At 34.1% G+C, this 25,400-nt stretch overlaps 3 protein-coding genes across 3 annotated transcripts; all 3 read right to left on the reverse strand.

Annotated features, from left to right (window-relative positions):
- Window positions 1-1,740: 1,740 nt before the first annotated feature.
- On the reverse strand, window positions 1,741-11,467 carry LOC126707991 (preprotein translocase subunit SCY2, chloroplastic). The gene is made up of 13 exons (XM_050407776.1): window positions 11,310-11,467; window positions 9,490-10,011; window positions 9,185-9,273; window positions 8,989-9,068; window positions 8,781-8,870; window positions 8,189-8,280; window positions 7,093-7,176; window positions 4,872-5,013; window positions 4,433-4,549; window positions 4,011-4,140; window positions 3,123-3,246; window positions 2,887-2,993; window positions 1,741-2,376 (listed from the first exon to the last, which is right to left on the reverse strand). The coding sequence occupies exons 1-13, from the start codon at window positions 11,380-11,382 to the stop codon at window positions 2,287-2,289; spliced, it is 1,740 nt and encodes a 579-aa protein (XP_050263733.1). The 5' UTR covers window positions 11,383-11,467; the 3' UTR covers window positions 1,741-2,286.
- A 1,054-nt stretch (window positions 11,468-12,521) lies between these two features.
- LOC126710065 (uncharacterized) lies at window positions 12,522-16,523 on the reverse strand. Its single transcript, XM_050410447.1, has 5 exons — window positions 16,191-16,523; window positions 15,922-16,020; window positions 13,718-13,889; window positions 12,926-13,015; window positions 12,522-12,834 (listed from the first exon to the last, which is right to left on the reverse strand). The coding sequence occupies exons 1-5, from the start codon at window positions 16,278-16,280 to the stop codon at window positions 12,692-12,694; spliced, it is 594 nt and encodes a 197-aa protein (XP_050266404.1). The 5' UTR covers window positions 16,281-16,523; the 3' UTR covers window positions 12,522-12,691.
- Window positions 16,524-17,653: 1,130 nt separating this feature from the next.
- LOC126709064 (pentatricopeptide repeat-containing protein At4g02820, mitochondrial) lies at window positions 17,654-22,169 on the reverse strand. The gene is made up of 2 exons (XM_050409141.1): window positions 21,797-22,169; window positions 17,654-19,204 (listed from the first exon to the last, which is right to left on the reverse strand). The coding sequence occupies exons 1-2, from the start codon at window positions 22,106-22,108 to the stop codon at window positions 17,948-17,950; spliced, it is 1,569 nt and encodes a 522-aa protein (XP_050265098.1). The 5' UTR covers window positions 22,109-22,169; the 3' UTR covers window positions 17,654-17,947.
- Window positions 22,170-25,400: the final 3,231 nt, after the last annotated feature.

The following is a 25,400-nucleotide window of genomic DNA, read 5'->3' on the forward strand; positions in this document are numbered from 1 at the left end:
TGAGTGCAAGTAATGAACACAACTGACACTAATGGAGCCTGTGTTGCAGAGTTTTGGTCATAAACTTATAGAACATATAATATACAAGAAAATATTGATGTCAACAACAAATAATCATGTGATGAGAAAATAAATGATACAAATATTTCGCTTTCTATATAATCTACTCAGAGAAAACATTCCATATCATTACATCACAGCTCTCAAATTCAAACTTTATAAGCTATCATTAAAAATGTGCAACAGGCTACAACAACAATAAAAAAAAATAAAAACAAAAACCTAAATCTAAAAGGTGCAATGACTCTGAGATTAAGAGAGACAGAAGTTTAGAGAAAAACGAATTAGGCCATGGACAGTTGTTATAATTCCTTTGGGAATGGATTCATATTTTCAGTGGCTGTGTAAGTTCACCGTTAATTTCATATAAGCATAATCTATCAACACAAACATGGAATTTCAACCTATCTATAAAACTTGTTGATAAAAGTCATATAGGGTCTGTTTGGATAGAACTTATTTTGCTTAAACTGAAAACTGAAAACACTATAGCAAAATAATTTTTAAATGTGTGAATAGTGCTGTGGGACCCATTTTTAATGAAAAAATTGATAAAAAATGAAATTTGTGGGTTCGTGAATAGTGCACAAATACACTGTTCACGGAAGACCGGTCAAAAGTTGCGGCTACTGTTTATGTACCGTACATAAACAGTACCGCTTGTTGGGGGAAAAGGCGTGAAAAAAAAGAAAAAAAGAAAGAGAAAACGCAGGAAACTTAAAACGCAACGTGGATCCAAACTCAGCTATAGTATACAATAAAAAGGTAATGAATACAACAACAACCAAAAAAAAATACCTGCAAAGTTGTAGGCAGAGTGGAAAGGAGAAGGAAAGAATACAGCACCAAAAAAAAAAAAAAGAGTAGTAGAAAGAAGAATACTCCAAAAAACCGTGTATATATAGAGAGAATTTTAAGTTGTGAAGGAGTTGATATGAACCAATAAAAAAAAGGAGTTTAGGTGAAAATCAAATACTATCTTTTATTATTTTATTATCACAAAAACAAAACATAGTCTTAAAAAAAAAAAAGATAAAAAACTTAGGTTGATGCACAATAGTATTTACTATTTAATTCTATCTTATTTGCCTTTTCTTTTCTTTTTTTTAAAAAAAATTCTATCCTATTTGCTTCTATGTTTTTTAAAAAATTCTATCCCATTGATTTTAGATTTGTTGATAATACACAATTATACATATGTTTTCTTTCTTTCTTTTTTCTTTTTTTATGCATAAGGTGCTTACAATTGTGTGTGTGTGTGTGTGCATATATATAGAGAGAGAGAGAGAGAGAATTTTAAGTTGTGAAAGAAGCTGATATGAACAAAAAAAAATGAGTTATAGGTGAAAATTAAATATTATCTTTTGTTACTTTATTATTAGGAAAAAGATGGTGTAGGATTCATGTTTATCCAAAAATGCAAAAAAAAATAGAAACATAGTCTTTAAAAAAGGAACAAAAACGTAGGTAGATGCACAATAGTTTAAAATGACCTTTTGGCAAACGTAGGTGGTGAAGGTTTGCAAGCAGAGGATATTGCATGCATCAACTTTTGTCCCCCATATCCTCTGCTTGCAAACGTTCACCAAACACCGCTCTCAAAACTCCAAAGGAGCAACTTCTTTTTTGGGAAATTTTCTAAAAAATCCAAACAGATTTTTGCATTACAACTTCAATCCATTGAAGAAAATGAACTTCACTTCTGACATAACATTATATGATGCTCACCAAGAAGACTAAAAATAATTTACATATAACTAATTCGTTACAATACAGATTCTATGTGTGTAAAATCTGAATATGCCGGCCCAAGTATCCAGCGCTTAGATAAAACTATTGGCTAATTAAAACTCATTCCGACTTTAACATTGTCTAAAAGATGCATAAACCATGTAGCAAAAACGAGGCTTCATAACCTGCTCTTCCCTATTGCAACATCAGCTTCTTCTCTCTTCCTTTTTATTGATAAGTTACACATGTAATAGGGTTTGAACTCACGACTTCTTGTAACATCAGCTGTTCCTCTAAACTAGAAACACCCATGAAGCTAGGAGCATCAGCTTCCCTCAACCATAACCATTTGGAGAATCTCTGGAACTAACAAAAGGGGTTTTTGTATACCATCTGGCAGTATCAACTGGGCAGGATTTCCTTTGAAGTTTATGAGTAAAAAGGGCACCACCACCCAATGATGAAGAAGCGTGGCCTTGTTGGAAGGTATGGAAGTTATACACCATACCGTCTTAGAGCTTTGCTTAAAGTTGGCATTACATTATATGCTTGGTACGATCTTCTAAGTTCAATAATGGAACCCACCTGACAAACAAATATCAAGGCTCATTAGACAAATTGCATACATAAGACAACTGTACAAACCATTTAGATAAGAGCACTGTTGAAGGAGTCGATAGAAGGCATAATTCGGTAATTTATCTTAAATAGTATTTCCAATGGAGACGTTCAAGATTGAAATCTTCCCCCCCCCCCCCCCCCCCTCCACCAACAATCATATAAAAAAATCAAAGCAACTAACTAATGTGCCAAGACTATGGATGCATTCAAGTCAAAATTACAACTCCAGCAGTGAAAACATATACATATATAGCTAGGTTAACTGACAATAGTCTAGAGTCAATTTAGAGTTTTAATATTTGTGGTAATTTAATAAGCATTGTGAGCTTCAACATGCTCGCAAAATGCATTAAGTGGCACATATTTAAATCAGCATTAGTCAACTTTCAGAGGAAGCTATCTCTAGAATTCTAGATAGTGTGGCAAAATGAGCACATGCATATTTACAGGGCCTAAAGTTAGTACTATACTTACAATGATCAAGACAGATGTGAACCCAATTGCAAATCCTGCATTTATACGGCGCAAGTAATGATCTAGTATGGTTGATGTAGTTGCCAACAAACTTAACAACAGGCCTCCTGTGCAATGTCCACAAAAGAATGGCCAGAAAGCAGCAAGCAAACAAACAAAATTTAAGTCAACAACCACTATTTATAGTGGAATAAAGTTGAAATTGCACATTATGCTACTTTGATTTAAATACAGACCCCAAAAGCGTGTCGATGCCTGAATCTTTGTGAGGTATTCTATGGTAGCCTTCCCAGGTTTTATGTTTGGTATCCTTGCACCCATCTTATTTAAGTAATCAGCAATTTCCTTTGGCAAGTTGGCCTGGACAGAATTACCATTTAAGAGAGACCTTTTTACAAAGATGAAAACTGAAGGATTATAAGACTTCAAATCAAGGGGCTGCTTAGCAAAATATAGTAAATTTCATTGTTTGTTTTAACTAGTATAAAGAGATAATCAATTAAGTGAAAACACATGTCATAGTAAATCAAGGTTAGAGATATAGCCTCATTTCACATTCTAAGAACTACCCTAAACGATATAAAATGGTATTATTAATGGTTCTATACTTCTGTTTCAAATAATGATAATGATGTTTGAAATGGCTTTTTATTTCTAAACATTCATATAGTAATTAAATAAATCAAAATTTAAAAAGCTTGTTTATTCATCTGCATTCCTCAATCACATTTACATTGTGCCAACATAGAAGGTGCATGCACCAGTGTGAAATTATATTTAATTCATGAACTACCACAGCTTGACTTAGGTGCTGTACTGATTTCAATCCTTCCAATCGTCACTTAGTTCTGCCAAACATCAAACAGTATAAAGGTCCAGAATATTTTGAGCCATAGAGGCCATGCTTCGAGAGGGAGTCCATCACAAATTTTAGCACAAAATAAAAATGGACCACTTGGCTTTATATTTTTGTGTCATGTAACTAAGTAGTGATTTCCAAAGAAGATTAAAATCCTGGAGGAGAGGAAAATCATGAAAACAATATATTGTAGAAAGATTGTCTAGCAGCACATAAATTTCTAGGATAGTAGAAGTGTAGAACATAAAGTTAAGAAGAAACTTACAATGTCAAATATATTAAATAAGAAGACAAAAAACGCATATATTGTATAGTAAACCCAAGGCTTTGCACCAAGAGAAGTTTCGGGGTTCAATATCTCCTTCACATGCTCCCAGAAAGGTGATCCAAGGAGACTGCCAAATGAACAGCTGTGTTAGTAGTAAATTCTTTACAAAACAAATACAGCTGACAAGTAAGAGAACTTTTTCCTTTTCTTTTTCTTTTTTTTTTTTTTTTTTTTTTTTTTTTTTTCCCCCTGGCCTGAATAATAAGCAGTGAGCAAGGCAGCTAATAACACGCATGCATAAAAAATGAACGAGAAAAGGACACTTCAACTGTTTTCAGGGTGTACATATACAATGGGTTCTCAAGCTCAAGATGCAAAATGCACATATAATCATCTAAATCAATCGTGAGTGAAATAACCTTGCAAGAATGCTGGGAAATCCCAAGAGGTAAGTGGCAGTAAGGACGGGCTGCATTCCTGATGGATTAATATTGAAAGGGATATAGGGCTCCACTTCAGTGACTGGGGAGTCCTCTCTGTCCAAAATACAAAAGTGTCAATGAACCAATTATATTACCAGATACCATAATTTAGTGCTCTGACAATGCTTAGGTATATGGTTAGGACAACTTCCACTAGTTTGTTACCTATTGCATATTATTAGTCAATATTCAAGCAATCAAACATACAACATATGATAGTGGTAACAAAAGGCAGAACTATAGAGTAACTCTTGCCAAAATAATCTCATCAGGCAATATTGTGGGAAAAAAAAAAACTAGGATAAAGTAAACTTGTGTAATGTATATTTGTTTAAGAAGAAAGAGACAGTAAGTTTTGGACAAACAATGGTATTACCTTGCAGCAGAAGCAAGTTTGAAACCATAATACTGCAGCTTAATTTTCCTACAACCTTCAGTTACCACAACTGCCCACATAGTGACCACAGTGAAAATACCCAACACTGCAAGTACATAGGGCCACCAACTGACAGCACTTCCTGCAATATAAATTGATTGTCACCTACTGAAATTAAATTGAAGGTATATTTTCCTGCAATGCTCTATATGTTTCAGCATAAAACACTTACCACATTTTCTGCCATTTGGTAGAGCTGAAAATCTCAACCAACAGAAAAAATTTTCCACAATCAATGGAAAATAAGCCAAAAGAGGCATAAAAGGTTTCATGCTTCTTAGAAGCATAAAAACATTTCCATGGCTTCCCTTCTCCACAAAAAATACCACAAAAAGCTTTCATCTCAACATTAAGCCTCTGTGTGCATGTGAACTGCCTCTCTAAACATTGCTCTCTCTCTATGTTGGATTTCTTTTTCTTTGGATTTCTTCTGTCCACAGAGGCAAAAAATGTTTTATGCTTCCATGGCTTCCCTTCTCCACGGAACAGACCATATAAAGCTTTCATCTCCACACTAAGCCTCTGTGTGTGAGAACTTCCTCTCTAAAATAATGCTCTTTGTTGGATTTTTTTTTTTTTTTTTTTTTTTTTTTGGCTTGGGATTTCTTGTCTGTCCCTAAGGTTTTCAATTCTGTGCCCAAACACAACAAAAAAAAAAAATAGTGAATCAATGTCATTCACTTTTCTGTTAATTTTGTGAAGTTATTCTATCTGAGTTTTTTTCTAGGGTGTTTTTCATGGCTTTGGAATGGTAATTGTTTGTGAGTTTGTGTTTATTTGTGGTGATTGAGGAATGGGTGATTGTGCAGTATCTAAATTACTGTTCTACAATGACAAGAATTATATGAAATACTTATGAATATACCAGTTACAAGAACATGATAGTCAAATGGCAAACTAGGTTCAACCATATGACTAAGTGTGCGTTTGGGTTAGGATTAAAAATTAAAATTATTTTACTATTTAGCTTATTTTTGCTACTATTTATGAGCCCTACTGCACTTTTTGACACTATTTATAGGCCCCACTGTACTATTTCAACAAGTTTTTGCCTTTATCTACAGTACTATCAACAATAATTTTTCAATTTTAGCAAAATAAGCGGTATCCAAACACACTATAAAATAAAGATCTCAATAAATGCGATAAATGTCATATAGATTTGATTGAGTTTGTGTAAATTAATGTTTATAAAGTTCTACTTTGCCAATTGTTTCAAAATAAATTTATGTATGTCAATCTAGAAAGCACGGATGCGGTTGGGAGGGTGTTGCACCCAAGTCCGACACGGCCCGACACAGGACGCAGCGTCCGACGCGGTTGCCTGCGCGTCAGTGCTGGCGTTTGAGCTTTTTTTTTTTTTTTTTTTTTCTCGGATTCGCACCGACTTGGCTTGATTCGCACCAACTCGGCTTCGATTTTGGCCAAATCAGCCCGGTTCGGCGCGAATCGGGCCGTATCGGCCATATCAGATCGTATCAGCCGGTGACTGAAACGGCCGAAACAAGCCGAAATCGGCCTTGAATCTAGCCGGAACAGCAGAAATTCCCACCTCAGAGGCATAGTAATGTGTTTCTTGCCTTCTTTCTTTGTTTTGTGAATCAAGGCATAGTAATGTGTTTTTTAAGAATATTTTAATAGTAAAAATATATAGAAAATATAAATAAAAATATTTTTAATAATTTTTTAATCGCCGAGTCCCGCATCCTTCTTTTTAAAAAATTGTCGAGTCCCACACCCGTACCCGAGTCCTGAAACACACCCGTGCTTCATAGATGTCAATTTAAAATCTTAAAAGTATCACATGTAATTTGGTTGTCTCTCTATGTATGGGTACAGAATTTGTTTTTAAGTAATTGAATTTTGAACTGCATACTACTAGTTTACACAAATGATTTTACACAGTTAGGATTTAACATAATATTCCATTAGAGGTTCTGAAATTAGGGCTACATCATGCTCTGATTGTGATGTTAAACATCGAACTTAAGAAGATGCAACAGAAATTAAGTCATGAGCAACAAAGACAGACTTGACCTTCTCTCATTAAACTATAAAATATAAGAGTAGATTGAATAATATCAAAAATTATTTTACACCTAGAAAAAGGGAGGCAGAGATCAAAATATTTATAGATTTAAGTTCATCTCTTATCACAAACCTGAGAGCTGAGACAGCATTTTGTATAATGTTTCCGTATAGCCCGTCAATATTCCCACACATATAATTAGAGATGAACCTTGACCTGAAATATGCATAACAGGTCAGACTAGAAGAGAAGATTACATCATACAAGATCAGACAATGTTCCTAATGACCTAAAACTTGATAGTACGTTACCATCATGTCTACTTTTTCTTTCTTTTTTTGGAATGGAAGAGAACAAAACAAGAAAATAGGCTATCTCTTTCATCTTTAAAAGGCATAGAATCAACCAGAGGTCCAATGTACCAGATCAACTAGAATTGGCAATACCAGCATTTCTGGTTGGAGTACAGCAGTACGCCCTTCTAAGACAAAAGGTGCCGCTATGAAAATACTGACAACCACGTCAGAAGGGAAAAACTAAAAAGAAAGAAGCAAGGAGTTTGAAGGAATCATTAAGCAGTTGATTCTGTAATGAAATCAAATATTGAAGAGAATGAAGCACACAGTAGCACAAACCCTATCAAAGAAAAGAATGATCACATATTCTACAGTAGCATTACATTTCATGTTTTGATACATTCTCTCATAGTTCAGCATTTGAGTTCTTATATTATATAGCCCTCCCAGGCAAAAAATCTCTCATGCTATTCCTAAAATAATTGCAAACTAACTTCTTTGATCCTAAGCAATACAAAAGATTTCTAGATAAGAACACGTTCAATACATGCATCAGAATAATTATATGTGCTATATGAAAATTTCTGGTCATATATGTTTTTCAAATGAAAATCTTTTGTTCTGAACTTTAGTACTGAACCTTTCTTCTTAGCATAAGCATTGACTGAACATATACTCTTAAGAAAGCCAATCACAGGTTCAAAAATAACCTAAACAAAATAAAGCATCTAAAATGTTTCCCATTATTTATTTATTTGATAAATATCATACTCGACATAATGTCCTGTAATCTAGAAGAACAAAAAAATTTCATTGGTTGTTTTCTTTACAGGAAAATTAAGATTTATCCACAAATATAGTGTGAATAAATAACAACAAGAGAAGTATAAGAAATACAATAAAAATGCAAACTAATATGTCAAGAATACTACCAAATCCAGATTCTGATATGGTATCACAGATCCATGTCGTAGTCATTGCACCACAGACCAATAAAAGAGCCGTTACCATCACATGCTTGACCCTGCCAAATCCATAAAATTGTAAGCCCTAAAAGAAAATCTCTTTCAAAGAACAAAGAAATAAATGATAATCTTGGCCCAGAACCTTTTGGCTCAGTGGCACAGCCCATTTTTTTTATGGTGGAGAAATTGGGTTAAAATCCCCCCCCCCCCCCCACCCCCACTTGTAAGCAAAAATAAAAATAAAAATATAATCATCTTGTTACTATGGTATCATGATCACCTAACTGTAACCAAAATTAGTACACATACTATAGTTTGAGGATTGCGTGCATTGAATATAGCATAGATACCAACCATCAATTAGAAAGAAGAATATTATATGGTAAAAAACAAAGATTAAGACATGCTAGGTGCAGTAGTGGATAAGGCAACCCAACATCTTTGATATCAGAAAGAAAATGTATTGTCAAATCATCTTTAGAGCATTTTACTTCCAACTTGTGAAAGGAAATTGAAATCTTAGAACATTTTTGAAAATGATTTCTTCCCAGCAAATTACCTATGACTAGCTGCGTAAATTGAATATTGAAGTGAGTAGCAAGCAACTATCACAGCCTCCAATATTGCGAAGCCAAGAGACATCCACCATCTGAAATGGAAGAGACATTCATAGGGTTGAGAATCTTCAAAATACATTTACGAAACAAACACTACAAAATTGCGTAGCAAAGACTCGCTCACTGCTTGAGATGAATAACTAGACACACATATAACTCTTAATCTTCTCATGGCCATCTAAGCCTTCCTTCCGTAGCTTTACTAAGGAGGGAACTACATGACAGAGTACCTGTACATCGAGTTCATAAAATTCAGCACAGATATTGAATAGTATATATCTAATAGAGGGCCTATAAAGTAAGAATTCAGCACATTTGTGTATCATGGCAGAAGAAATGCAGCAACCTGCATGATAATTGATGCTATTATCTGAGGACTGATCCCAAGCTGAAAAAGCGACAGCTTAAGCTCTCCTGTGAAATCACCAAGTTCATCTGCCAGAAGCAACATTAATGATTATACACATGTATAAATTGAAGTTATAATAAATGAAGGCATTGAATTTCCACAGTTGCAAAAACAAGTTTTTGTTCATTCATGGCAGACAAATCATATAGGTGTTAAACAGTATAGGAATAGTCATATGGACATCATAAAAATATATAAATACATATATTTACACATTTTTCTTTTTCTTTTTTGTAACTTACCAACAGAGCCTGAGACAAAGCTGAGGTAATCTTGAGGTACCAATCTTCTATCAAATCCAGGTAAAGGAATGAAATATCCAACACGACTAATTATAATTAGTACAGCTGTCACAAATAACCTACGACGTATCTCGCTCTTGAAAAATGATTCAGCAGCATTATTCAGGACAGAACTCAGCCGTACAAAATCTAGAAACCTATTTTTAAACATTTTGGGTATGTGCTGTACAGTCTTAGTGTTATTAATCTCAAGCAAACTAAGAGTATCTGCCCCATCATCAGGCTTCAGAGGTACAACATTAAAATTTTGAGATGCTGTAGATGTAGCATCAACATTCACATAGTCACTTCGGAGCTGATCTGAGAAATTAACACAGAATTTTTTGTTCACTTTGGAGAAGAAAGGCTTGTTTTGGAACAGGAAATGCCTCCTATGGGATTCCAAAGGATTTCTCTTAAAGGTAACTTGGGTTTTGGCAAACAGTGGATTACAAAATTGCAGACCACGTTCCGCATGTCCACCTGTAATTAAGATGTAATAGTTGCACAATAAGTCCAGATACAAATATATCTGTATTCAGTATACCAAAGTCATCCAGGAAGCTATACTATTATTCACTGTGAAGCCAATTGGTGATATAGCAAATGATAGAGCATGTTAATTATATGAAGCAAAACACTCCAAGAGAGAGACCTCCAGAAAAAGTTTTCCAACCCAACAGATGAGGATGACAAAAGATTGCTGACCCCAAGCTTCCAAAAGTAACACAACTTCAATCGATGACTCCAATGTCTAAATGTGCCTTTTTGATTCCTTATAATTTTACAATTTGAAGAGGAAGGCCAATTAAAAGAGACAGAAATGATAATCTGGAGCTAGACTAAGTATAACTCTTCTAGTGCATTCACACAACCCACAATGAACGATTATCAATAAACACTGTCATTCATATTATGAAAAATATAAAAACGAATGGTTCTAGTGTGAAAAGTCCCATGCTGGGATTTTGCCCCATATCCATCCAATGTTCACAAAGATGAAACACTATTTGGCACAGAAATCAATTCCAGCATGCAATTCTGAACACAATCAAAATTCAACACAGCAACAATTTTTCTCACAGTAACCTTATACAATGTAATTCTTTAGGAGAGCTTTGCATACACACTCTCTGTACTTAAGGTCTCTCCTCCATGTCAATAAAAGTTACATCTTCAAATATACAAAAAGAAAATAACAATTGTAATTAAAGTAACAATCTTTTAGGCCACATACAGCTTAATCACATTATTCTAATAGATAATACACAGAAACAATTCTCATACTAACCAAATCCACAATCCTAATAATTCTCCCAAATTTCTTACGTTACTTATCAAAAAAAAAAAATTCTTCAAAACTACAACACAAACACACACCACAATATATTATCAACCTTGGCTAAACCAATGCAAGTAACTATAAACTGAAAATTTAGCAAACCCCAACAATAACTATCCAAAAGAAAAACTTTTTCTTAGACCAAAATCATCGCACACACAAAACACAAAGAAGCAAAATTCCCACATGTCACGCCAAAGAAAAAAAAGCACTAAGCCAAATAAAATTCAAGAAATTGCATCTAAAGAATGACACCCACTTGGTTTCTTATGAAAAAAAAAATGATAATCAAGTCCAATAAACAAAACGAAAGAAACAAATTTACAGATTTTTCTTCACTTTTCCTTTCTTTTCTTTGCTTTCGCTTACTTTAACTTTGCTTTTCCTTTGGTTTTATCAGGAAACAAACGCAAATGAACATAAAAAAGCAAAAACTGACCTGGGATTTTGGTGGGTTTTATGGGAAAGAGTTGAGGATGGAAGTGGTGCGAGCTGAGAAGAGTTGCCTCCATGAGGAACAAAGTACAAACACACACCTTCTTCTTCGAGTTCGAAAAAAACTAGACTATCTTCTTTTGAAGTAGAGTGTTAATTGGTCCGGTCGGTCTTGGCCTAAACAAAAGGTTTACACTGTCAAATGAGAGAATGCCATGTAAGCAATTTTACCAAAAATATAATAAAACCTACCACACCAAATTTCAGCTATAAAGAGATTTAAGTCTGATTTTGTGACACTAGGAATCCTCTAGGTTGTATTTTTTTTTTTTTTCTGTGAAACTGCTTACGTGTCATTCTATCATTAGAGAAGACCGGACCAAATTTAATCTCTTTTGAGTTTGAGAGAAGTAAGGAATCCTCTACTTCGTTCGAAAATAAAAAGAGGTTGCTCTATGTGAAGATGGCATGTAGCGTGTTTGGGTGTCGTTTTGTAAGGTGCGCGGTTTAGGTTTATGGAAGAAGATTTCTTTTGAAGTGTTTATCAAAACCTTATAATTCAACTAGTTAGCAACTCTTGATATTCCTGGTTTAAATCTTCACTCTTCGAGTTATCAAATTATCAAAAGAAGAATAAAAGAATTGAAGTGTTCATTTTTAATGGTAAAAAATTTACTTGAAAGTAGTTTTTTTTCAAGTTTTATTTAGGATTTATTGTAATCATTTATAAAGTTTATGATGATTTAGGCCGAATACAAGATTCAAAGCATTTTAGCACTATTTGAGGTATCACAATCTTTTTCATTATATTCTTGACGTTCTCATCATGACATGTATGGTACAAAAGTGTCCTCAAGCAACATGAATTTTTAGGTTAACTTTGATATTATTTTTCATGACTCAAATAAGCGCTCACATCAGTATTATACATCTAAAAGGATCAATCAATTTACCATCAAGATTTATCCTAATCTCTTATACAACCAAATCAACTTAGTATAAACTTGATTTAATTAATATATTGCCAAAAAAAAATGATATCAAGGTATTGCAAATTTCTTCATTTTAAGTTATTATAACAACTTTCTATAAAAAAAAAAGTTATTATAACAAATTTTTCAATACATATTGAAGCCACTATTGTGACCGAGTATTATAGTTATTGCAATTAATTATAATTATAATATATATAATAATTGGACAGTAGGCATTAATGTAAATGAAAGGGAAATCTTGCGCTGCTATTATTTCTATTATTATTAATTTATTGCGTTACAACTTACATGATACGTACAATGAACAGCACATAAGTAAAACAAGAGTTTTCTGCCTAGCTTTAGCTTTATGAATTTTTAGGTACAACATAACCAGTTGGTCCACTCAGAGCTAGTATGTCCATTCCTTTGGAAGAAATATCTCTGGTGAAGAATTTTGATTTTGGGACAAAACGCAACATTGTGCTTGTAAGTCCTTGCCATTCTTATTTATGTCTGAATTGCAATCTCTATCTTTGGTACCACTTTTGGCATCTGAAAAATACAGTCTTCTCTGTTAGTGATAGATCAAACACAACTAAGAAAGCTGCTTAAAAATAAAGATCCCAATGATTAGAAGCAAAACCTTGTCGAGGTGATATTTGCAAGCCTAATGCATGCACATTGAGGTTCAGAGCTTGAACCACTCGAGAAGGAAGGAGAACCGGAGAGCAAGCTGCATAGTAATAAGCCCAAGGTTATATCTTTATGTAATGGATATATGTAACTCAAATCTTACATGAACTTATAATTAAATTATATCCTATGTAGTGTAACATTATGCTCTCATGTATTTAGAATCTACAAGTTTCACGTTTATGTGACTGAAGTGCAATATATATTTACTGTATAAAATACTTTTCATAGAAGATAAGCACATCATGATTCATGAGTCCAAGTGTTTGACAAGAACTAAATATAAATATTAAGTGTAAGACTAATTTTAATCCTTAATTTAATTATGATCAATTATTGATAAATGATCTTCTAGTCAAAGTAGTATTTGACAACAAACATGGCTACATTGTTGCTTGCAGGCACATATACATTGAGAAGTATGAACACAGACATAATATGACACAAGATTCAACAATATGATAATTATTTAAAAATTAAGACAAGACATGATAGAAATATGACAATTAATTAATCAATTAATATTAATTGAAATACTTTATTTATTTATATTTTAAGTTTTCAAAATAAATAATAACTATCAAAATCTTTAAAATATATATAAAATCAAAATAAAGTTTAAAAAAAAAAAAAAAATTCCTCCCCAAACCCTGGAGAATGAATGCAAGAGTGTCACCAAGGTGGGTGTTCATATTCAACACAAACATACACCTTGAAATTCAATATAGGTTCAATATTGTACCTGGCTTCTTTTTTGATTGGAAATTGGTCTCTAACCTTTGTGGAAGGAAAACTCCAGTACCGCATGATCTTCTTCCTGACTCAAGGAAAATAGCTTGCATTCCAGGTCCTCCAGCTGCCCAGTTGGGGCCATTTTTCTGTCTATGTTGTGGTCTTGAGCTAGATTTATAATTCTGATAACACATATTCTTAGCTGTTACTAAAGATATCAATTCTCACATTTTAACAAGTTGGAAAAAAAAAAATGAAATTGACTATTAACACTTAACCCAAAAAAGAAAAAGTGAGCCTCAAATTGAAACGTTAAAAGCTCTAAGCTGTGAAAACTTATTCATTCTCAAATTGAAAAAGTGAGAATGAATTAGTTTTCACAGCTTATTCATTCTCAAATTGAAAAAGTGAGAATGAATTAGTTTTCACAGCTTAGATTGTTATTTTTATTTTATTTTTTGTAAGTTATATATTTTTACTGGATCTTGATTTCACAACCTCATGGCCTAATAGGACAGAAGAAAGAGTCAAAAATTGCAAACTCTTTAGCAAACAATATTGTTAAATTTAGCTAATAGAAAAACTCTCACGTGATATCAGCCTCCAATCTCAAGACGAACAACTTCCAAAAAAATATTTAAATCCGTCACAACTAAATTCATGGTTTCTAAACTTATAGCAATGTCAAAAGCTCAAAGCTTTTGATTTCTATCAAGCTTATATTTTTGTGCCTATCTATAGAAAATCTAAAAATATGTACCTTCAAAAGTCTATACTATATATATATGACCGCTCAATTATAGATAATATTTGCAGTATATATTTATATATATCTTATTTTATTAAGATAAAAAAATGTTTTTGTAAATGAGTAAGAAGAAGGTGAATGTGGATGGGGCGGTTTTTAGTCAATCTTGCCAAACTGGGGTGGGTGTTGTGATCCGAGACCATGAAAGAGAGGTAATAGCAGCTTTAAGCAAACAAATTCACCAGCCGCTAGGACCTTTGGAAATTGAAGCAAAAGCTATGGAGGTTGGGGTTTCGTTTACTTGGGATGTGGGTATAAGGGAAGTGATCTTTGAATGTGACTCCAAGATTGTATCTGATGCTCTTTTGGGGTTATGTACACCACTTATGATTATCTCGAATATCTTAGCTAAGGTATCTCTTAAGTTTCAAGATTTTCAACTAGCTCAAGTGTCTCATGTTAGGCGTAAGGCAATAGGCCGACACATATACTAGCAAAGCATGCCTATGATATTGTCAATAGTGATAATTTTGTAACATGGATAGAAGAAAATTTATCGCTAACGGAGTCAACTATTGCTCATGATCTTAATACTTCCCATAAAAATAAAAATAAAAATATTATTACTTATTAGGGTTACAGTTTGACTGTTTGAATTGAATCAAGTTTCAGCAATTAAATTACCGATAATGTGGCCTACAATAAATTTAATCCCAAAATAAATTGACAGTTGCAAGGTTTATTTCAAAAATAGTAAGGCAACTCAATTCTCCCAAGGAAAACGTGTTATAGTGTCACCAAATGAGCTGCCAAAGTTAGAAAGATTTTTTTTGTCTCCAAAAAAATAATAATGATACGATATTTATATTAATTTTTTTCTAGCCCTACAATCTCAACAAAAATTCCCTTTAAGGCCATAAATTTCCCTGATTTCTCTTAATATCGTCAAAGGGAATAATTATTTCCCACTAGATTAGACTCGTTGGAAAAAAATAAATTAATTGATATTCTTCATAAATTTGCATCATTCAAAAAGACCCTTTTTTTTTTTTGCTTCCAAAAGGGTGGGAAAAAAATAAATAAATAAAAGAAGAAATTCATAAAATTGTTTTTCATTCTTCAGTCGTGTTTAGTAATTTTCTTTCTTTTTCTTCAGTTCAAATAGCCACATCTCTCCTACATCAATTTATGCAACGCTGAGCTTCAAATGAAAGTCTGTTAGGTGGATGTGGATGATCACTGTGTTACAAGTATGCATCTACTACATTGCCTATCTATAACCTCAGTAATCAGATCAAAAATCTTCAAAATTCAAAACAATAAAATCCTAGCTAGCAAACCATATTCTTAAGTCTTAACCCAATTTCCTTGCTGGTCTTAAGTAACAAGAACAACACCAATACTAACAAGAACAAAATTCTCTCCCTCACGCTAGCTAGAGAGAGAGAGAAACATAGAAGAAGTACCTGCGGGAGTGACTCTTTGGGCAATTTACGATGATGAAGTTGTTGTTGTTGGTGGTGAAGTTGGTGGTGTTGCTGTTGTTGTTGCAGCCTCATATTCACCTAAAAAAAGAAATCAAACACGAAGAATTTAAATCAACAAACAAAACTGCATTCAAAGTAGAGGTAAACTCGTGGAGAACCAAGAAATTAAAAAACGAGTGCAACGTTCATACAACTTCACAAACAATAAACCAAGAAAAGCAACTACCATGTAATAATAAAACACGTACCTTTGTGTCACAAGCCTCATCTAGGACATGTGAAGGTAACCACAACATTCCTTCTTCAAAACCAACCTCACAAACATCCTCAGCAGCCATTAGAGAAAGAAATAAAGAAAGAAAGAAAGAAAGAAAGGGATAGAAAGTGAAAGAGATAGAGAGGGGCTTATTATGTATATGTATATGTATATGTAGTAGTTCCTTTCTGGTTTCTTGTTCTGGAAATGAGTGAGAGAGAGGCTTTTAAGCTCCAACTTCTAACCTGTTACATAACTACAATAACACTATATAATGTCTTTACGTGGAGAAAAAAAATCATATCCATATGTTTAGCTTCGGTGTGACAAAAATAACCACGCGCTTCTTTTACGCGTAATGTTTGGTTTCCATTTCGGTTTTTTGTAATATAAGAAAATAATAGTAATAAAACATGGATGTATACGTGGGGGTGGGTTGGGTTGGGTTGGTTTGGGTAAACCCCTCTCTCTTTGGTTGTTGCAGGGTTGTGTTTATTCTTTCACTTGATGAGGATCTAGCTTCTAGCTCTATTAACCTTTTGTTTATTCTCAATTTTTCTTTTCCTTTTTTTAATATATTTTTTACATAATATAATTTTTAACAATGCTAAATATGCTATGCAGTAAGATTTTTTTACAATATTTTTTTTATACTTAGTTAATATCATAAGTTGTGATTGGAATAATATCACTTTCATGCGAACTCATTATTGATACCACAAATTTATTATATTGGGTTTTTCATCAAATGAATTAATTGGATTGGTACAAATGATGACACTTATGAGAACACTTTTTCTAAGCTATAGAACTGTATTGCTTCTTCTTACCCACCGCACCAACTTTCCATACATTCTTTGAAAAGTTTGGTTTAACAAAGTGGGTTCCTTTATCTGCTACATCTAAAATTTTCACATTCTGAAATTCTGACTTATGAGATTAGAGATGATTTGAGTTGAAGGCATGTCATTAGGGGATTGGTTTGAGAACTTTTTTGTTTTATTTTAACTAATCCATATTGAATGTGTTTAATTTGTTTGGTACTCTAATCAACATAAAATTATGTGACTCACCATATTTAACTGAGCCCCTTTTGATCATCAATCCGTTTGACAAGTATTGGGTGGAGCTGGTAATGACTAATGAATCAAATTCTTTGGATCGAATTATATTACTAAATTTGGTAATGATTGGCTTCATAACCTGCCAAAATTTAACCAGATTAGTAGTAGGCCAACACTAAAATATTCTTACAATCTTTTAGATAACGTAATATGTAAATCATTTTGGAAAGTTGAATAGAAACGAAGTTCATATTGGTTGACCAAACTTCATATTCAAACCATTTAGGCCAACAAAATTTGCTTTCTAGATGGGTTCCGGGTCAAGGAAGATCTTGCATCCCTGTATTAAATGAGCAAATATCAAAAGTATACAAAACCTTCAGCTCACTCATGCTACAAAACCTGCTGTTTTGATATAATTTTATCTAGTCATGAGAAATTAACTGAACAAATTGGTCCATTGAAATTGAAGGCAGCTGATATAGCATACATTAATAACATTGCCATACTACAGCACATTCTAACATGTTTTTCCAATGCCTTTGGAATGGTAAGACAGTCATAGACACTAGGGTGGAGATGTCATCGTGTATGAATATCCTAAACCAACCACCAACTCGCCTGTAAGGCTTAGTTTTGGAAACCCTTCTTATCTCAAAAAAATTTTCCTCCATTGACACTCTACTTAAGAATAAGTGATAGAAGCTTCACTGACACACATTTTACTGGTTAATTTTATGAGCTCATGAGTCTCCTCATTCAACTGAACCTTATCCTTCTCCATCCGTTCTGCTACTATAAGTGGCATTTTGCCAGCTTTAGCATAAGTTTGTAGTAGGGAATTATATACCTCAGTATTCAAATGGCCAGCTTTCCTTAGAATGACCAATATTTTCTCTGCCCCTTCAACATTGCCTTGCTCCTCAAATTTCTTAAACACTTCTCCAACCAACCTTTCATCAGGATTCCACTTTTTCACACTACCAACAGCTTTGGTAAAATAGTCTAAAACCTTTTCCATCTGTTTCTGATTTAAATAACCCCATGTAAGAAGCTCCCAAGTAGTGTAAGAAGGAGTGATTCCTTTTTCTACCATTTGATTGTAAAAATTTTCAGCCATTTCCATCTGGTTCCGGTTGATGTAGGCTGCAAGAAGTATATTTGAAACCCTAGCATCACCAGTCCCAGAAACTGTTTCCCACTCCCGATAGAGACTCTCAGCTTCTTCAAACTCCCCAAGTTTCACTAGTGAAGATAACATGCAAGTATACTCAGCATCGCTCATTTTACGATATAATGATATCATCTTCTTCCATATTCGATGAACTTCATCCTTATCCCCCATGTTTGTATGCAAACTTAAGAGAGAAGAATAGGCAGCTCGATTTTTCCGAAAAGCATTTTTCTCCATCTGTTTCAAAGTATATGATGCTTTTTCAGGGAGTGCTTTTTTTATGTACAAGTTGGTTAGTGCACTATATGTAACCCAATCTGGAACTATATTTTGCTTCTTTAGCTCAAGGAAAACTTTTTCTGCAGTTTCAACATCATTTTGGGAAGCACAAGCTGTTAACCATAGATTGTAGGTAATAACATCAGGTAGAGTGTTCTGCTTTAGTTCATGAATCACTCCTGGGACCTTCTCTAGCTGCCCATTTGAGATATACAGAGAAAGCAAGTGGTTGTAAGGAAGGGAATTCTTCAAGAAACCGCATTCGGACATTTTCTCCATCAGAGCTTCAGCTTTGGCAGACAACTTGTTTTGGACATAGACATGGAGAAGAGCTGAACACGTGAGATGGCCTGTCATTTTATCAGGAAGATCCTCAAAGAATTTTTCTGCACTGTTTACACCACGGACTTTTGCAATCAAGTCCAAGTGGACTGCATAGTCACCTGTTTGCAGCCTGATATCTTGCTGTAATGTCATCCATTCACAAATCTGCATAGACAATCAAATCAAGATGATAAACTAAATGGTCTATTGGAAAGGATACAATGACCCGGAAGTCAAAAATGGTGAAACACACACATATCCAACTACTCACTGCAGTCAATTATAATTGACATTAATATAATAGATATTTAAAAAGATAGCTGCATCCAGCTGAGATCTCCTTGGCTGTCCACAAAAAGAGAAGACGGTTTAATCTTTGAGTAAGAGCAAGGATTAGTAATGAAAGGAAGGGAGATGACCCAAACCAGTGGTTTGCGTTTTCTGTATTCTATCAAAACCTTAGAGTACGAATTTCCACTACCAGTTTCAACTCCAACAAGATATTTCTATAGAGACGCATTATTTTTATTCTTTTCTTGGCAATTAACTCATGAAGCAATGACTTATGTTCTAGAGATGCAACTTGGACCACAAGCATCAACTAAAGTAATACATCTTCCAATCCTACAATGCTAAACTACTAAACAAGAAGTTACCTGCATGAATTGTCATCTAACAAGATTAGAATTAAGAAATAAGTCAACTAACTCTAGCAAGGTAACATAGGGCAACTGCAATCTGGCAAAGCCCTTGGAATTGCCTCATTATGTTCTCTATAGCGTCATAACATTTCCTCAAGTGCTATCATGCCTAAATGACAAGTAGAGATGACTTGAGATGCAAATATATGAGCCTTCTCCAATATTGATAATAACTGGAAGTTTCAGAGTAGGTGGTATAACTTATTTTATTTACATAAGAATTCTCATAATAACATAGGGCCTAAAGAAGTTGTATTTCTTTGTAACCAAATAATCAAATTCCAAAAAAAAATTATCATCATTGTTTTATTGGCACCAACAGAAGCATCTAACATTTCTGCAGTTAACGCATCGAAACCTCAACGGGTAATCACATTTGTTTACATGTGGTTCAGCACATTTGTGACATGTGTTGGCCCATGTTTATATTGCCTAGGTGTTCAAGCATGCCTCCAGGAGCCATACTTATAGAGTTGAGTTTCTCCCACCTCAGGAGAGTTGGTGCAGACAGCAGATTGGACCTATTGATGCTGATTGATTTCATTGGATTTATTTTTATTTCCATATCTGATGTAATCTCATTATGAATTTATTTTCTTTCCATCGTCGATGTAATTTAGGAACCCTATGTAAAAGCTGTAAAATTCACAATTGTGGATGCTTGACCATAGAATAATAAAATTATGTTGGAATTTTCTCCCAATGATTGGATTCCAGGCAACCTTAAGTTTCAATCTTCTCCAATCCATGTTGCTAACTCTAGGGAACCAACATGTTGATGCCTAGGTTTCTATCTTTTTTTCACTGCTTGGTGCTCACTCCAAGCAACCCTAGGCGCAAAAGCCTACCTTTTTTTTTCTTTTCATAATGGCTTGATGTTGACTCCTAGGTTCCATCTTTTGGTTATCATTTACTTTTCCCCACACACTACCCTTTGAGAGACCTTTGTTCTGTATCACCTAGTTACTTGCATATTGTGTAAATACTCCACAAATATATATCTACTCCCTCATGAGTGGTACTCGTCACTGAGCTCTAAAAGCTCCAATCAAAATCCACAATTAGTTGCCCAAGACGCACAAAGGAGGTGCTTTTCTCTTCCAACTTAGGAGATCCCTAATACGGTTGTGGTTGAAAATTTGCCTTATAATTTTCTTTCCCAATAACTAGACTTGCAATGCTAAACCTACTCTTAACAATTTCCAAGCTTGGAACTGCTAATGGCGTATTTTAATTCCCCATATTTCAACTCCATATGAGAGTGCAAATGTGCAAATGACTGTGAGGGTGGCACAAAATCAAGAATGTGCTGTTGTTCTCAAAAACTTCCAGCATATGCAGCTAGCTTGAGTGCATCTGCAGACCTGTAGTGCAATATTAACAAACCCTATTGGCTTTCTCTACGAGCCCTTTTATCTTTAAGGGATGACATACACATCGCAGCTCACACATTAACTAGTTTGCGTATTTCTCATTTCACTAATCCTAACCAACAAAGGAACCAAAACCTATAACATAATTCTCAAACCCTTTTGCACACAACTACATTAGAACCACCTCATTTTTCTTCATACCACTAAACCCCAACTTCTCTCCTTTACAACTCCTAACTTTACACAATAAAAGCTGGACACCAGACTAGTCAGGGTTGGCCACATGTATTTTCTTTCCACCATTATATTCTATCCGAAGTCATACTCACTGTTAACCCGAATTCATTTTTCATAATACCACACTAAATCAAACCCTTCAACCCATAAACCAAATGCTACCAACCATCAAACATGGAATTCAATTCTCAAACATTAACAATCCACAAGAAATAAAACCCAACCCCATTACCACATACCAATACCCACACATGCACATTCACACTGACACTCACTATTTCACAACTTCAAAATCAAAAATTTTTACCCATAACCCCAACCCAATAAATAAAAAACCCATCTTTATATAAACCTCCCAACTCCATTTCTAACCAAAAAAATGAACAACAACATCTAAATTCACTTTACAGAATTCAAATATCTAAACCACAAATAAAGAGAGTGACCTCGAGGGCGTGTTTGTAACGCCTGAGCTTGCGGAGCTGACGGACGATGCGGTTGAGATCGTACTTGCGAACAGTGTGGCCTTCTTCTTTCCATTTCCGAATGGCGATGACGGCGCTGCGTTTTGCGTACACCAGACTCATAAGCCTCCTACCCAGTGTGTCTCTGCCATCGCCCGAGCTTTTCGTTGAGGCGGCGGCGGCGGCGGCGGCGGCTTTTTTCTCCACCGCCGCTGCTACTGCTGCTGCAGCTTGCGCCGAGAAGCGGCGGGCGGCGCAAGCCAGGGTTGCACGGAAACGTATGGAACGAAGCATTTTTGTTCTTCTTATCAAAGTAGACACAGTCACTTCTGTTTGGTCTCTCTCTGTACTATCACTTGTAAAGTGTGTCATTATTATTATTATTATTATTATTAGGATTTTGTTAACGTGTGACCTAAGGCACACAATAATTGATCATTTTTAAAAATATATTTTTTGAAAATTAAAAAAATATTGACAATTTTTTCAATTTTTAAAAAAATATTTTCAAAAATAGATAATTTAATGTATGCACACACATTAACCGGATCCTTATTATTATTATTATTTTTTTAGTATTTGTATTTAATAAAAATTTCCATTCTATTATAAATTCTTTCTATCAAACCCTTAAATATATTTTTTTTTTTCTTCTCAAAAAGGGGTTTTTTATGGTTTTTTTTTTTAACTTAACTTCAATATCAATTGATGACTTTAAAATTTGTGAAAAATATTATATAAAAATAATGCATATTCTTAATATTACTTTAAAATAGTATATATATTTTTAATTAAAAATATAAATCACGTGTTAATGGTTTTTTATTTTATTTTTATTTTTTTGAGAAAGGTGTTAATGGTTAATGGTTAATTTGATGGCGAGGTTCATCAATAACCATTAAGTCCTTTTGTTTATGACTTTGGTAAAAAAACTTGAGCTCTAATTGTTTTAATGGAAAACCTTATATGAATATAGTTTTCCACATTTTCATGTATTTGTTAGTATCGAATAAAAATTAATCAAATTAAAACTATCTTTTACTTTCCTTTATTTAGTTTAGTATGAGATATGGTTGTTTTATGCTAAAATTTTATAGAAAACAACTTATCTCATGTGAAACTAAATTAAGGAAATCAAAATATAGTTTTCCAATTCATTTTAAGGCCGCTACCAAACATAGAAAAATAAAATAGTTTTTTAGAAAAATGTTTTTTGGAAAATGATTAATTTTTCATAACATATTAATATTTTTTTATTTAGCTTATATTCATTGAAACAAAGCATAGTACGTAGGGAAAACCTTAGAACTAGAGAAGGGAAGAAACCAGCATTGGGAAAATCTAACTACAAAACCAAAACAAGTCAGGGCAAATAGCAAAGCAAAAAATACTAACAACTAAACAACACATCTATAAAGCATCCAAACCAGCACGTCAGTGCAGCTGCATATGCACTGATGCACAACATAATAGCACTTTAGTAGGAGTTCCAAAATCAAATTTAAATACTACTTGGGTCAATCTCCCAATTACAATATATGGTAACATTCAAAACTAACTTCTTGAACTTGGTTTGAAACCCCAACTTAACTTTAACATCCATAATGATGCTTCTCTTTTGCTACTTTCTACTCCAAATTCTTTCTTCATGAACTATGCCATTCCTTTACAGCCAAATGTGGTGGACCATTAACCACCAAGTAAGTTTACAGGTTATTACTCTTAGCCCTTCCCTTTTAACTTGCTAAGCCCCCAAGCAATCGGTCCCCCCCCCCCCCCCCCCAACAACTTCCTCATATCATCCCAAGCTCTTTTCGTGAAAGAACATTCAAATAAAAGATATCTCTACTTTCAAGACAATTTATACAAAAAATGCATAAGTTATTACCTAGGTACCCCCATTTGACCCATTCTATCTCGTGCGAACAACTTGTTATTTATAGCTTACCAGCCAATAAATGAATGCTTTGGAATAGTTAAATCCGACCTATGCAATTTCCACCACATAACTTCCTAGATTTAGTAAATTTCCAAAAAGCCTTATCCTCATCTTGAAGCTCAATGAGGAATAGTTAACTCTAAATCCTAAATAGTTACAAGGGCATCAAATCTAGCAGACCTCCAATTTCTTGTCCTATCTTTTAACACATAATCCACTTTTGCTTTATAATTACTGGCTTTCATAATTACTTGCAACATCATACATGACACATAAGCCATATCTTTGACCAAAAAACCCCAATGGGATGCCAAAGGTCATGCCAAACAAATATATATATATATATATATATTGTAAGAACCAAGTACAAGAATTCTGGGCCTTAGATCCCTTGGGCTCACAATTTATTTGTAGTGGGTTAAAGGATTTCCTACAATGGGTCGTTCTCGGCAGAGAGACTCAAAGCAACACTCAGTTGAAATGCTCTCTCCTGCACTATTTTCTCTCAATTTTTCTGAACCCCTTCTTCTCCCAACTTTCCTCTATTTATAGCCAAGGTTAGTGGGGAGACCATGATTATGTTCATCGTTAGTGCTATTGAAGGTCCAGTATTATCTGGTTAAAGTGGCTGTTTTAGGTGAGAGGGCGGTGCAGCATTTATGATCTTGGAACTTGGCTCCATTTTCACCGATTGTATTCGGCGACTCACGTTCCCGTGCATATCATGACCTTCCCGGGTATTGACTCATGCGCTCTACCGGGAAATGTTAACCGGTCAACCCCGGGAGCTTAATAACCAAAACTTGTTTTTGGCCCTAAGGCAGTTTTAAGAAAGGCATAAGGTAACGGGAACTATCTGCTGGGCCTGCGCCCAAGGCTGGTATGGGCTTGGGCCCGGGGCCTAGATGGGTCTGGGCCCAAGGCTTGTATGGGCTTTGGGAGCTCGGTGCCGTACATATATATATATATATATATATTTATATAGTTTTCTCATCCTTCACCTTAAATCTAGTAAACAAATATAACATTTCAAAAGAAATGTTAATATTGAAACAAACAGAGCATTGGAGATCAAAAATAACAAAACCATAATGGTATGTTTTGTTGGGATGATTTTGGGGAGGATGGGAAAAAATAAAGAAGGGAAAATAGGAGAGAAAGTGGTTGGAAGGGGAGTGGGGAGAGAAAATTGTTGGGGCTTGGATTTTTCTCTTTAAGCCCACCAAAACTCAATCTCCCCAAACTAGGAAGAAAATAGAGGAAGAGGAATAGTTGCAATCACATAAGTAAATTTATACAAATACATTCTTTTCATTCCTTCACTTTTCCACCCTCAACCAAACACCAATGAGGAAAACTAAAATCTCTTTTAACCTCCTACTTTTCTATCCCTCTCTATTTTATATCCTCTCACTCTTCCATTTTCCCGACCAAACATACCCTAAAAGTGGATAAAACGTATGTACAATTTCTTAAATTTTGAACTTTTAAGTTCTTGAATTAAATTCAGCAATCTACCCTTACAACTTATATTTATGCACAAGTCCATTTGCCAATATGCCATATGTTTGATCGAATTTAACTGAAGAACTAGTAAATTTTTTTTTAGAAGAATATCACCTAAGTAACTATACTTATATTTTTCAC

Source organism: Quercus robur, chromosome 12 (genome assembly GCF_932294415.1).
Source record: "Quercus robur chromosome 12, dhQueRobu3.1, whole genome shotgun sequence".
Lineage (NCBI taxonomy): Eukaryota > Viridiplantae > Streptophyta > Magnoliopsida > Fagales > Fagaceae > Quercus > Quercus robur.

Coding starts and splice junctions, on each gene's coding strand:
- LOC126707991 (XM_050407776.1), bottom strand. CDS start 11,382: ATGGAGGCAACTCTTCTCAGCTCGCACCACTTCCATCCTCAACTCTTT. Junction 5,014..7,092: donor AATGCTGTCTCAGCTCTCAG/GTTTGTGATAAG, acceptor TTTATATTGCAG/GAAGTGCTGTCAGTTGGTGG. Junction 2,377..2,886: donor TCACATCTGTCTTGATCATT/GTAAGTATAGTA, acceptor TTTGTTTGTCAG/GTGGGTTCCATTATTGAACT.
- LOC126710065 (XM_050410447.1), bottom strand. CDS start 16,280: ATGGCTGCTGAGGATGTTTGTGAGGTTGGTTTTGAAGAAGGAATGTTG. Junction 13,890..15,921: donor CCAAAGAGTCACTCCCGCAG/GTACTTCTTCTA, acceptor ATGTGTTATCAG/AATTATAAATCTAGCTCAAG. Junction 13,016..13,717: donor CCAATCAAAAAAGAAGCCAG/GTACAATATTGA, acceptor ATTACTATGCAG/CTTGCTCTCCGGTTCTCCTT.
- LOC126709064 (XM_050409141.1), bottom strand. CDS start 22,108: ATGCTTCGTTCCATACGTTTCCGTGCAACCCTGGCTTGCGCCGCCCGC. Junction 19,205..21,796: donor GTTACAAACACGCCCTCGAG/GTCACTCTCTTT, acceptor TTGTCTATGCAG/ATTTGTGAATGGATGACATT.